General features: G+C 31.7%; 1 protein-coding gene and 3 long non-coding RNA genes across 5 annotated transcripts; 2 read left to right on the top strand and 2 right to left on the bottom strand.

Moving 5' to 3' along the window:
* Window positions 1-3,392: 3,392 nt before the first annotated feature.
* LOC115700973 (uncharacterized) lies at window positions 3,393-5,231 on the top strand. 2 transcript variants are annotated; one of them, XR_004008471.2, is made up of 3 exons: window positions 3,393-3,866; window positions 4,003-4,124; window positions 4,623-5,231. It is a non-coding gene; the product is annotated as an uncharacterized LOC115700973 (long non-coding RNA). The 2 variants fall into 2 exon arrangements; XR_004008470.2 differs by having other exon boundaries at window positions 3,637-3,866; window positions 4,554-5,126.
* Window positions 4,159-6,639, bottom strand: LOC115700974 (uncharacterized). The gene is made up of 2 exons (XR_009683988.1): window positions 5,524-6,639; window positions 4,159-5,432 (listed from the first exon to the last, which is right to left on the bottom strand). It is a non-coding gene; the product is annotated as an uncharacterized LOC115700974 (long non-coding RNA).
* A 778-nt stretch (window positions 6,640-7,417) lies between these two features.
* LOC133029933 (uncharacterized) lies at window positions 7,418-8,354 on the top strand. Its single transcript, XR_009683863.1, has 3 exons — window positions 7,418-7,735; window positions 7,819-7,939; window positions 8,058-8,354. It is a non-coding gene; the product is annotated as an uncharacterized LOC133029933 (long non-coding RNA).
* Window positions 8,355-10,159: 1,805 nt separating this feature from the next.
* On the bottom strand, window positions 10,160-11,226 carry LOC133029932 (uncharacterized). The gene is made up of 4 exons (XM_061101918.1): window positions 11,098-11,226; window positions 10,895-10,996; window positions 10,641-10,815; window positions 10,160-10,541 (listed from the first exon to the last, which is right to left on the bottom strand). The coding sequence occupies exons 1-4, from the start codon at window positions 11,139-11,141 to the stop codon at window positions 10,443-10,445; spliced, it is 420 nt and encodes a 139-aa protein (XP_060957901.1). The 5' UTR covers window positions 11,142-11,226; the 3' UTR covers window positions 10,160-10,442.
* Between the last annotated feature and the right edge of the window lie 2,997 nt (window positions 11,227-14,223).

Genomic DNA, 14,223 nt, shown 5'->3' with positions numbered 1-14,223 from the left:
ACTAGTATGGAGACCATGGGTCTATATAACCGAGCGTCCAATAAGTCGAACCGAATTTACCAAGTAAATTCCCTAACTTATTAATTCCTCATTGAATCCACACTTAGAACTTGGAATTGCACTCTCAGTCATATAGAACGCTCTATATGTTCCATGATATAGACACGTCATTAGTTATCCATTGTTATAACCCTAATGTGATCAATGATCCTCTATATAGATGATTTACACTGTAAAGGGATTAAATTACCGTAACACCCTACAATGTATTTTATCCTTAAAACACTTAACCCTGTATAAATGATATTTCAGCTAAGTGAAATGAGATCTCCACCATTTATTTTAGTTTGGTTAAGCTCGAAGGAAATCATCATTTACTTTCTATTCGCTAGATAGAAGCTATAGATTCCATATTTATGTTAGCGCTCCCACTCAATTGCACTACCGTGTTCCCAAAATGTACGTATCACCCTGACCCAAAAGTAGGCTTAACTAACAAATCAAAGAACACGAATAACACTCTTGAGATTGAACCTAACCATATCAGGATTAAGATCATTTGATCTAGGATCAACAGGTGATATTGAATTGAATAGATATTACGGTAAGTTTTAATATATCTAATCAAAGTTCAATATGGGTCCCTTCCGATGTATACTCCATACATCCGATACTGGTAAACTTTGCCAATGTCCTGGAAAGGACATAACACTTTTCTAAGGTGTAAGAATACCTATCGCTGATTATACCATGTCAGTCTAAATCCAGTGTTCTGACAAATCAGGGAATAAACTTTTGAACATATAATTAGGATTATATTCCACTGTGCAGACAACACTATAATCTTTAACAAACTCATATGTTCTGGACTTAAAAAGAATTCATACATTATATACATATAATCATGAAATAAATCATGTGAACCATGCAACATAAAATGTTATTTCTGATCTTTATTAATAAGTAAATCTGATTATATTGAAATGAGTTTTATTTAGGGCACAAAACCCAACAGTTAATACCTTATAATTGTCACACATTTATCACCATGCATAAAAGGGTTAGTTAATAAATTTATGAATTACATACACATAATTATCTTTATATTTTTATTAAATTAATCTACACAAAAGAGATCACTTTAATGATATTTTGTTTCAATTAATTTAATTAAATATTTAATTTCCTTAATAAATTCTTAAACTAAAATTTGAATTTAATTGTTATTATTATTATAATTAAAATCATTATATATCTTAATAAAATAATAATAATAATAATAATAATAATAATAATAATAAAACAAGAATACATTACATGAATTCTCGCAAAAGAAAGAAAAAAAAAACGAAGCACATATATAATGTAAACATTAAACTGCATATACCGAATCGCAGCAGACTTTTTCTCTTTTTTTTTTTAAACAACTGATTTATATATGTTCAGTCCTAGAGAAACATTTATAATCAAAACTACGACAAATAAACTACATGAACTTATATAATCGCAACAAACTTTTTTTTTTATTGAATCGCATATACAAATAAATTACGACAAATGTCTTTCAATTGCAATATGTATATATATGAACGATTATAATCAATAAATTTTTTTTTTTTTTTGAAACGGTATAATCAATAAATTGTATATCCAACAATCATCAAATACACAAATAATTTAATAAAAGATCAATAATACCATAAAGTCTCAAGAATTAATTTAGGGATGCTCTTGATACCACATGTTAAGAACACTGTAAAACTTAATTTACCTTAACTAATTTATGAGAATTAAATAATAGAATTATAGATTAGCGGAAGCGTACCGGAGTCCATAAAATCGATTATGAATGGTATGATCTTCTAATTTTTACATCAAAGTTTTCTCTCTGGAACCTGAGTTTTCTTGATGATGGGGATTCAAAAATAATTATGTGAAGTGATGCCAAAAAAAAAAATGGAAACCAATGCCTATTTATTAATAACGTAAATTAATCCTTTTTGACTATTTCTAATTTGACCCCTCATCAAAATAGAAATTGTCCTTATGGCATCCACATATTAAAATCATTACAATCATCCCCTTAATTCATAAACTTTATTCCAAAATAGACCACATAAATTTGACTTATTTATTTGATGACCCAACACACATTTTTATATATACAATTGTGACACCAATAATTTATAACATCTATATCTATGATTAACGCTCCCACTCAATTACAATACCAAATTCCTAAGATGTAAGTATGAGCTAGTCCTACAGGTAAACTAGTAACGAACAAATCAAAGAACTTGTATAGCATAATTAGGCTAAAACATAATCATCTCAGGATTGATATCGTTTGACCTAAGATCAAGTAAGTGACATTGAACTAGAAAAGATATAGTGGTAAGTTTATAATATCTTTTTCACTGTCAATGTCGGTCTAGTGCGATGTATAACCAATACATCTGATACAAGTTTACTTTGCTGATACCCTGGAAAGGGTATTCAACTTATACAAGTGTAAGTAAGCTACATCACTGATTATCACGCCAGTATAAATTTAGTGCACTGATAAATCGTGAAACTAAATAGTTTGAAGCATATAATCATGACTATTTTCTATTGTGTTGACAATTAACACTATAATCATGAATAACAATTTGTTCAAGATTTAATATAATTTATATATTAAACATATAATCTTGAAAGTAATATGTGAAGTAAACAATATAATGTTATTTTTGATATTTTATTAATTAGTAAATAAGATTATATTGAGATGAGTCTTATTTAGGATATAAAATCCCAACTAAAGAAGCAATATATGAAAGGGCATGAAAAAATGTATTTACTGCAGTAATTGCTACTGTTGTTTATTATGTTTAGACGAGCCAGAATCACTTACTGGCACCAAAGTGTTCAACATTGATCAATCATGGTTAAGGAAATCAAAGCTGAAATTAGAGGTAGAGTTTTTACTCAAATGCCATAGAAGTTTTCTTATATAAATAGAGAGTGGATTACTAATTGTAAATGTTTTGGAAGAGAGTAATTTTTAAGCTTATTCGGGTGATGTGAGTTTGTAAATACAACTTTTTAAGTTAATATGTGCTGATTTGATTCATCAAATTACAAATTAAGATTATGTAATACTTTTTTTATCTACTTAATATCTTAATATAAGTGATAATTATAGGTGTTACACATTGTAATAAATAACTTCACCATATGTGAAAATATTAACAACTTAAAATATTAATGTGGTATGTTACATATTATTTATTTATTTATTATAGATATTTAATCTATAGATTATATCATTCATAATAGCATAGTGAGAAGGCCGAGAAGATGCATTGCGGCATCAAATAGTTTCAAAATTAACAATATATAACGGATGAAGTGCCGAAGAGGAGAACATATATAGCTGTTCCGAGGGGTGGTAGGTGTCTCGAAGGTTCAGTTCATAAGGATCCTTATCTAGTTGAGGGTTAGTACTATATATATATATATAGAATAATTCTATAGTAGTGACATAGGTTTTGTACTTATAGTATACAGATAAATTTTTAACCACTCACTTATATGACTTTTAAGGGTCAATATCATTTAACGTGTAGATGTATGTAGTAGATTAAATATTCTTCAAAATTAATAAAAAAATAATAATAATAATACTGAGACCAAAATGGAAAAAGTAAAAATCTCTCTCGTTTCTGCCGAAAAAAAAGCTTATTGAGGTCGAGGATGGTGTGGTTGTTGGCAATGGAGGAATTGGTCGGCTAGTAAACAAGTTCTTTCACAATCACTTTCTCTATTGCTGGTCTTCCTCTCCTCACTGTGCGATCTTTATTGATCTTCCATGGCTTAAGCAGGTAAAGCAAAACTCAATCATTGTACCATCTATATTTAGCTCTCTCTCTCCCTCTCTCTCTCTGTATATATATATATATAAATAGTAAATACACCTCTCTCTCTCTCATATTTGTTTTATCTTTCCTTCATTCTTAGATTTGGGGTGTTGTTTCTGAGGTCTACCACACCTGATCATGGCTGGCCTTCATTATCGGTGACCGAGTTTGGATTTTTGCCGTTGAGTTCAACGACAGTCACAATCATCTGTGCGTTCCCAGGTACCATAAGTTACTTTGACACTTTTTTTTAGGTCTGATCGGATTTGGGTGCTTGAAATTATTAGAAACTTTCATAAATTGATTTGGGGTAATACATTGCCAACAAATTTTTATTCCATGATTTGAGTAAGTTTCTTTTCTGGGATGCCTGCTAATTATGTGATTGAATTAAATTATTTACGTTCTTCGGAATGAAATGTTGTAATGTTGTAATGAAATGGGTATGAAGGATGTGAGGTGGTTTGTTATGGGTGATGATGATACAGTTTTTGTTGTTAAAATTTGGTTAGGATTTTATCGAAAACGATCATAGGGAGTTTTGTTATGTGGGTAGTTCTTCTGAGAGTTGCGTACATAACATTTACTTTTCTTATGGTATGGCTTATGGTAGTGGTGGATTTGCTATAAGTTATCTTTATGGTTGTATAGTAGCGATGATCGCAGGCTTCTGTGGCTTAGCTTTGTGTTCCTCTTACTAGAGAACCTGGTTTTCAACAGTATACGTAACACATGATTACTCAAAAGCTTGAAGTTTACACTATCAAGGAAAGGATTATGTTGATATCATGGAGTTTCTAGTTGGAAGATAGAAGATTGAGAAGTTGAGTGGTCTTTCAAGTGAGGGCCACAAAGCAGAAGGTTATGTGTGTAAATTGCCCCAGAGGATAAGAAAGTTGGAGGAGAGAGCTCAGAGAAGGACCAAGAAAGCATCAATAAGTTACTTTCAGCTGGATATTTGGTAGAAAAATCAAGATTAGAAGTGCTGCTGCTGCTGAGTTATGCATTTTCAACTTTTTTTTTTCTTTGTTTCCTTTAGTCTCTTTCATTGTCAAATGGGTTTGGGAGTTGGGAGTTGGGAGTGCAATGTGATCAATAAATCGAAGGCTTTGTAGATGCTGTTTGCTTTTCTTTTTCCCTTTTGTTGGTTGTTAAAGATAAACTGTAAAAGACAACTATGAATACTTGTGTTTCTTAGTTTTGTTTTTTACTTTTCTTTTTCAAGTCTAGAATTTCTATAGTAGCAAAAAAAATCAAGTGATAGTACATTGTTTGCAGTTTTTGCCTGCAATAAAAGGAAAAAAAGCTTGTCTATTTGTTATGGTATCATTATCCATTGTTGTATTCAAATGGAAAAAAAATTATCAATACAATTCACAACCAACATTTGTAAGTTGAATGATTTCAGTAAAATTTACAAAAAGAAGATGAAAGAATTAGTGCTTGCTTTGTTCAGTCTTGTATATTCATTTCTAAATCCTACTCTAAAATTAATGGAAGTCTTCTTCGCCCATCATGCCAGCAGCATATCTGAAAGTAAAATCATCACACATAAAAAGTCTGGCACGAAATAGATTAAAAAAAAAAGATCTTACTTTATTGCAGATCAATAGTCTAATACCTATGAAATGAAATGAACTCATCCATCACCGGATGTGTTAACCCCACGCCATAGAACAAGCATAATTGACAACTAGTTTACTATCGAAATTCTGCAATATCAAAGAGAGGATCATAAACAAAGTCACAGAACTGTTGCTAAATTTTATAACACTTTTGAAGTGAAATTGCTAAATTTTATAGAGCCTATTATTTGTCTAGTAATGTAATTGCATTTTGATCTTATATATTTCTTGCAATGCCATAATGTACAATACATATATTCCAAACAAAATTGTTTTCAATGTAAAGTAACACACTAAAATTTCATATTTAGAAATAAGATATCTAACAAAACTAATAAAAGACAATAAAAAACAAAACATATGTATAAGAGTTTGTTGCTTCCCAATTTGAATCTGGAAGAGTATAAAATTGATCCCTTTTATGTCAAAAAGGTCTTCCACCCTCTTGCATCATCTTTTCTAACTCTTGTAATTAAGCCCTTCAATCTCCTTGAGAACTTGAGTTTTTAGAAAAATAATAATTAAAAAAATTTCCATCATCTCCATTGATGCTTGTTAAGCATGTCCAGTATTAAAAAAAATTGATTTCCTTACCTCCGAAGTCCTGTCCTTCGTGGTAAATGCATTTACGTCATCATGGCATAACTTAGAGGCAACTTCTATTAAACAGTAATGGATTCTTACACTTTGAAATATTTCTCTATTAAATCGTACCTTTTTGGAAGAACATTCACAAAAACCGATGACTCTTGCATTATAGAAAAGAAGAAGATAGCATGATAAAAAATGGAGAACAAAGAAAAATAGAGAAAAAAGAAGGAGAAAACCCACTTAAGCATCTGAAGATCCGAGATGGTCCTTCCCAGCTTCAGTTTTCCATATTCAGTGGGGGGCATGGTCAAGTATATGCAGAAAAGACCAGCGGAGAAGACCAAGAAGACATCGATTGCAGCGGCAAATTCCCACGAGGAAAACGGAAACCCATTAAACTTGGGCTTCTTTCCAGATGAACAATCATCATTTTTTTCCTCTGCTTTCCAGATGGTCAAAAAAAAAAAAAATTGGGTCTTGCATCAGTCTGTTCTTTGATCGCTCCAAGTATTTCTCAGTTCGCACCATTATGTGTTTCTAAATTTGTATTGCAAGAGTAATATGAGTTAAAACTACCTGGGTGGATCTGCCTATGTAATCCCTCTCCTTGGACAGTACTTGAAAGTTGAAACGGATGTTTCTTTGACAAAGATTTAACAGCTTAAAATAATATTCAACCACTAAATTAAAAAGAAGGAAAAGAATCTATAAAAACCAGAATAAAAGTAAGCCCCTATTTTCGTGATCTCCTATTATTATATACAAAATGTTGTGTGGGCTTATCACTTTCTAGCACTAGAAGAAGTTTATATGCTAGGGAATGAGTTGTTGTTAGTTTTCTATTGGCCCCTGTCTTTTTAAACATAGATGTGGCGGTGGCAGTTTCTTCAGTTGGCATCTCTTTTTTGTTAACTATTACTCTTTAAGGGTTTCACTCATAAAACTTGCAGATTCTAGGAGTACCAATTAGCTATAAAAAAAAAAAATGGAAAAAAGAAAGAAAAAAGTAAAAGTCCAAAGGAAAGTGAAAAAACGAGAAGATTTTTAGTAACAAGTAATGTACTTGAAGCATAATCTTGAACAATTTTGGTCCATGCTTTCAATTTAGAGTAAACATAGTGAATCTGGGAGATCTTCTCTTATGATATTTAGTTCCTGAAAGGTTTCTTCTGGGATTATATAGGCTGTGTCATGCAAGAGGGATGATTCAGCTACAGTTACTAATGATTGGAATTCATCCATTGACTTCCTATTGATAGAAACCCAGAATGAAGAGGTATTTATTATTTTTCTTAAATGTTAGTTTCAAGGAGAGGGGTTTCTAATAGTTTCTAAAGACTTAATAATTTTGTTGGCATTATTTGATTTTATTATTTTTCTTGTTTTAAAATTTAATTGGGTTGATGTGCCAAATAGGGGGAATTAAGTTGCATTTTCTTCATCTCAACCAGCATCCATGGGATCGCCAACTTTTGTTTTTGGATTTTCTTATTTGGGGTTTCAGGTTTTCTTTTAAATTCTCTCCAATTTCATCAAGGGAATTAAGTTTAGTTTTCCTCGTGAAAAAATCATATGTGACAAGCCAACATGCAGCAAAGAAGGATTTCTTACACCACGGTATATTACCAAAAACATATGATGTTATTGAAATTAAGTTAAAATAAAAAAATATACTAACAATCTTATTATGCATTTTACAGTGCTATAGCATATGTTGAACTTGATGACAATACAAAGAGCCTATCTGCTGTCATGTTCGCAGATATTGTAGAAAAAATATTTTCGTGTAATGCTGCTCAACTAATGAAATATACTGCAGAGGTGTAGTTTTTAAAAAATTAAATAGTTTTACATGTCTTTCATAAGTTGATTTTTTAATTAAATAAATTATGCACACCATATCTAATCATCTTAAATGAAAATACATCACTGTTTGCAGGAATACCGCCGCTTTGTCGACACTACCATATTCAATTTATCAAAGAAAAAATGGATAATCCAGATATATGCGGACCCGGCTAGAATGAAAAGTACAAAATACAAAAATTACACTATTGTCTCTATCAAAGAAAATGAAGATTGAAATCCACCAATGACTATCATTAGTTTTCTTATCTACAATTTTTAGACTAATGCTATCTTCAATTATCAACAATTTAGAGATTAATTTTTAATTTTCTTTTTATCTTACCCCTAATTAAGTAATGTTTTTTATGTATTGGAACATCAATTTTTAGTTTATTTTTGGATTAACTTAAAAACATATCTAAATCATTAAGCTTTCTTAAACAATAATATATTGCATTCAGTATTCAATAATAATCTCACTTTCAAATAATATAGAAAAAAACCTAGCATAAAATTTAGTATACGTGCCTCGCACGTAGTTTTTTGCTAGTATATATAGATATATATGTATATGGGTGCATTCTTAATGGGTATTACCCATGAATGGGTAAAAATAGAAAAAATTGAGTTTTTATGCTTAATTTTTCTATCTAAATAAAAAAATCTCTCACTTACATCATATGGGCTAAGATTGTTCTATCGGTTGGAAAAAAAAAATTAAAAAGTTTTTAGCAAAAAAAGAAAAGATAAGTAAAAGTTGAGTTTCACTTAAATATTTTTATATGAACATATTTTTGATATAGTATAAAAAAGGATATTTTTTGATATTTTTTTAAGTAAGTAGTTAAACTAAGCATAAAAATTCAAATTTTTCTTTTGTTATTCGTTATTAGATCAAAATTTGATGATTTAATATTTTTAAAATTAATATTTATAGTTAAATTTGTTTAATAACCATTCATGGGTAATACCTATTAAAAAATGATCCATATAGTAAAAAGTGTAATCCATTAAAAGAAGAAAAAAGTATAAGTTTAAAGACGAGTTGGGTTGGATGTACAATTTAATTGAAAATAATAAATGATCTTGAAAATTCTTCATCTTTGACACTTATTATCACGTAGCGCAGATATACATGAAGATTCTCCCTCTTTTTTATTATTTCTTTACTTTTTCATACGATCGCGATATTTGATACTATGCATAGTGTGGACGATGCGGTACTCGGCTGCTCATCACACATTTTATAATATATTATTCTTACTATGCTATCATATATGCATGTGTTGCTCTTACTTGGGCATAATCTTTTCTTATAGCTACTCTTCTATTCTTCTTTTGCATGCATGCATGCATATAAATTCATGCAAATAATGTCCCTGTCTAAATCAATTCATCACCAAAGTTATCAACTAAGAATTCAAATGCTTCACGCAATTAATATCTTGTGCCTATTAAATAAAAATTGTTGGTTTAATTGTTTATGTTATTTTTTAGTAAAAGTTAACTTTAAAATTAATACGTATTTAATTTAAATAGATACAAAATATGATTATCTAATAGAAATTATTAAATTATCGTTTTTATGTTAGTTTTTCGTTAGAGTTAACAACTCAAACTTATAACGCCGTACAAAAAAATTTAATTTTCAAAATTATGACATAATTATTTAAATTTTAAATTTGAATATCATACGAGTCTAAATTTTAATTAGAGTTAAGTTATATATATTTTAAAACATATGATATAATTGAATTGAATTGGATTTGTTGATCGAGATTTTCGGCAACTAATAAAATATTATAAAATTACCGAGCTGTAAGAAAGTGAGAGAAGGATTTTTACGTGGTTGGGGCGTTAATGAGCCTTATTCCACGAGTCTTTGTTATTTATGGATGTATTTAATACCACTACTACAAAAACACCCTTTAGAGGCGGTTTTTAAGCCCTTTAGGCGTCGGTTTTCGCGAAATTAGCTACCGACGCTGATCAGGGTGACGCTAAAGGGTTTATATGAACCGACGCCATATATACCCCTATGGCGTCGGTTATTAGCTGGGAACCGACGCCATAGGGGTACATATGGCATCGGTTCCTAGCCAATAACCGACGCCATATATGGCGTAGGAACCGACGCCATATGTACGCGAATTTCAGTTTTCCTCATTTTTTTTTCAAATTTAATTATATTATTTTAATTTTATATTTATTAATTTATATATTATTTTATTTAATTTAAATTACATATTTATTTAAATTTTAAATTACATATTTATTTAATTTAATTATATATTAATTACATTTTAAATTAAATAGTAATTAAATTTGGGTAAAAACATAATTTGATTTCATAAAAGTAATTAAATATTACACAAACATGTAAAATTAGTTAAAAATATTAATAAGTTAATAAATCTAATTACAAGTTAATCTATAAAAATTACATAATGAAGAAAAATTCTTCGACCTTTGAACCTCAATCGTCACCGTGAATCACCGCCATCAATTGTTCGATCCACTTTCGCTGTAGTGGTAACAATTCTGTTTTTGGATCGTATTGCTTCTTACCCCCAAACTGTTAAAAAAATTAAAAATTTATATTAGTTTATGTATATGTATATTATATATTTGTTATTATAAAATTTATATACTATGATCAATAATTAAAACTTACAGCTTTTTGATCTTGTATGTAACGGTTGGGGTTGGCACGTGCGACGATGTCAGTGATATATTTCAAAACATAAAAACCGCATTCTTGGCTTTTAGGTTGTCTTGGACAGTTTGCTTGTGAAATTCCTTGCCACGGGCCAAGATACTGATGTGCGTCCCCTATATACATGAATGCCCTGTTTGGGAAAATTATATTAGCATTTCAATTCGTTAGTTAATTTAAATTCGTTACATAAGAAGTCATTAAATTATTACCTTCCGATCATTTGTTCTATTTCTTCGGGAATTGGGCGGCCTTTTACAGGGTTTAAATGGATAATTTTCCTTGGCGCAACCACCACTAGCGTCCAATGCATCCTAGAAAAATATATTGGAATATAAGTAAGATAGTATAAAAATAATTTGAAGACATAATATAGAAATGAACAATTAGCACTAAAGAATTTAATAAAGTTTACCCGATATTCCAAGGAATAAAGAACATTTGGTGGTTGTTGTTCATTAATGATAACCAATTAGCCAATCGTCTTGCCGCATCGTCAAAAGACTGACTCTGTTCTTCATCGTTGATCCCATGCACTGTGAGAAGCTCTCTTGAAAATTTTTCTCAGACCGTTGATGCTCTCCCATATGTGCCTGCCAAAAAAAGTGTTTGCTCTCTGGTTTTTGCTGGGTGGGGAAATGGCTGAGTGAAATGAAGGAGGAAGACGAAGCCATAGGGTTTATACAGAGATCGACCCTATGGCGTCGGTTCCTTCATAGGAACCGACGGCATAGGGTAATTCAGAAAAAAAAATAAAAATTAATTTCCAACCGCCTCTAAATGGTATAATGCAATTTTATACCTACGGTTTTTATCAAAAAACCGCCTCTAAATGTCAATTTCGAACATAGCGGGTATTTTCACACCCTTTAGCTTCCCTTTTTATAAATGGGATTGAAAAAACTGCCTCTAAAGGCTAACATTGTAGTAGTGTACAGAGAATATACTTGGGAGAATTTTACCCTTATAAATACAGAGAATGTTCTTGGTGAGTATTTACTCTACTTGCTCATATGCAGCCCAAGATTCTCGATCCCATTTAATGAGCTTTGAGGGAGTATTTATAGTGTTTTTGGTGGGGTAATCCCTAGAATTGTCCTTACAAGTGTATCTGCAAGTATCCATAAAGTTGGGTATTCCCAATGAATATACCATGGGTAATGCATGGTCAAATCCCTAGGTGCTGTAGGGTTTTTATGTGGAATGTCATTTTTGCCTTTTGATTGACGTGACTCTTCACAGTGTAGCCGTCGCTAGACTTAAATGATCATTATTGTGGCGCTGCTGGTTGGAGGTTGTGCCGTCAGACTTTATTGCGTGTAGCAGTCCCAACACGCTTCCTCCCATGCGGCATTTAATGCGACTTGATTGCTTAGGAGAAACCTGACTTCTCGCGGAGATGCCTTAGCGTTATACGAGCTTCCGGGAGCATATTGAGTTCCATGTGCCTTCTCCGGGACCTACGTCCTGGACGTTACCTTGTGGCATAAAGACTTAGCAAATATTGTGAATTGCTTGATCCACGTGTCCCTGTCTGATTGGTCCACGTATATTGGGCAAAATTAGGGGCAACATTTACCCCCCAAGCCTTGTTTATTTGAAAAATGAAACAAGGCTTGTTCAAGTGCCTCCGGTTGACTCCTCGGTTTCCTGGCACGAGCTTTGAGCGCGTGAGGGTGTATTTAATGATGGCTTTTAATGCAGCGATTCACTTTTTGCAGGGGTCGATTCGTTTCACGCCCATTGATTGATACGGCGCATTAATGGTGTCAGACGGATACTCAAGCGTTTCCACCGCCTTTATTGTAAATCAATCTGGCCTGTTGATCTTCGAGCATTTGAATCGTGCGCTTCCCTCACCGTTCGATTAGTAGGTGATGACGCCTGTTCCTCATGCAATTTTTCCAATAAAAGCCACCACCTTTTCTTCATTTCGGTTACTTCCCATTTCTTGCCAACTTTGCTCAAATTTCCTAGAGAGAAAATTCTCAGACCTAGAACAAGGCCTTTAAACACTTTGCGATTTTCCCAGTTCTTCTTCGCTCGCTGCTACCAGTCCTTCTTGTCTTTACTCGACTCACAGCAGGTGTTGGGAATTATTTTACCAGGATCTTAGATCTACTCACAAGTATGTTGTTTTAACACCCTAAATATGAACTTTCTAAAACGATAAAATAAACACATATAAAGTTAAGAAAACCTTACATTGATGCAACGGAATTAATGTCTCCTTCCACTCAGATCTCTAACCCTTGATTCCTTTCTGTAGCAGAGTATAATCAAGATCTGAGCCCGAATGTCCTTCTTCTTCAAGTTTTGATCCTTCACAGTCTTCCAATCTATGATTGAGTTACTGCTTGCTGTGTGTGGGCACTTACTCTTTCACTAGGGTCGAAAAAGATGAAGGAGAAAAGAGAGAGAGGGTTTCGGCCAAGGTGTAGAAAGTGGGAAAGGCTCAGTCTTCTGAAGAGAAAAATTTCTGCCAGAAAGGCTTGTGAAAACTTGTGATTTGACTGAGCCATCACTTTCTATTTATAGGCAACTACTAGGTCTAGGTTAGAATTTATTTGGCATTAAAATAATGGTGTGTTATTGGGCCTCACTTAATTTTGCAATTTTATCAAATTTTATCTCTATTTTCTCAAAAACGCCAATTTTCCAATTCTAACCTTTTACATGCCAAAACTAATTATTTAATAACTAAAATAGATTATTAAATAATATTGTCATTTAATTTAATTATTAATTAGACATATAAAGTCCATTAATAAATAAATAAACCTAGAAACTCTTTTCTTTACAATTTCACCCCTGCTTAGTGAAAATTCATAAAATTAGACATAGTCTAACTTTAGAATTATAATTGATCAATCACGAATCAATTAATGAGTCTTACAAGTAGAATGTTCTCAACTAGAATGGGGACCATGGATCTATATGCTGAGCTTCCAATAAGTGAACCAAATTTACCAAGTAAATTCCTACTTATTAATTCTTCATTGAATCCACTCTTAGAACTTAGAATTGCACTCTCACACTTATGTAGAGCATATTGTATGTTCCACGATATCAATATACTATCTCATTTAACCATTGTTATAATCTTATTGTGATTTAAAGATCCTCTATATAGATGATCTACATCGAGATGGGATTTCTTTACCGTTCTCACCCCTCAATGTATTTTGCCCCTTAAAACACTTAGCTACCTGTAAATGGTGTTTAGTGATCTAATAATTAGTTAGTTAAACAAGAGCTCATCCATTTACTTCTATTTGCTAAGCTCGAAGGGAATCATCACTTGACTTCTATACACTAGTAGAAGCTATAGATTCCATATTTATGTTCAGCACTCCCACTCAATCATACTATCATGTTCTCGAAATATACGTATCACCCTGACCCGAAAGTAGGCTTAACTAATAAATCTAAGAACATGAATAGCACTCCTGAGTTGAGCCTAAGCATATCAGGATTTAGATTCTTTTAATCTTAAGATCAACTACTGATATTGACTTGGAAAGATATGTATAACGGTAAG

The sequence above is a fragment of the Cannabis sativa genome, chromosome 8 (assembly GCF_029168945.1).
Source record: "Cannabis sativa cultivar Pink pepper isolate KNU-18-1 chromosome 8, ASM2916894v1, whole genome shotgun sequence".
Lineage (NCBI taxonomy): Eukaryota > Viridiplantae > Streptophyta > Magnoliopsida > Rosales > Cannabaceae > Cannabis > Cannabis sativa.
This window is presented reverse-complemented; position numbering and strand designations above follow the sequence as displayed.

Excerpts from the sequence above, each read along its gene's own strand:
- LOC133029932 (XM_061101918.1), bottom strand. The coding sequence starts at position 11,141 with ATGAACAACAACCACCAAATGTTCTTTATTCCTTGGAATATCGG. Across the intron at positions 10,997-11,097 it reads TTTATTCCTTGGAATATCGG|GATGCATTGGACGCTAGTGG; the intron begins GTAAACTTTATT and ends ATATTTTTCTAG. Across the intron at positions 10,816-10,894 it reads ATAGAACAAATGATCGGAAG|GGCATTCATGTATATAGGGG; the intron begins GTAATAATTTAA and ends TTTCCCAAACAG.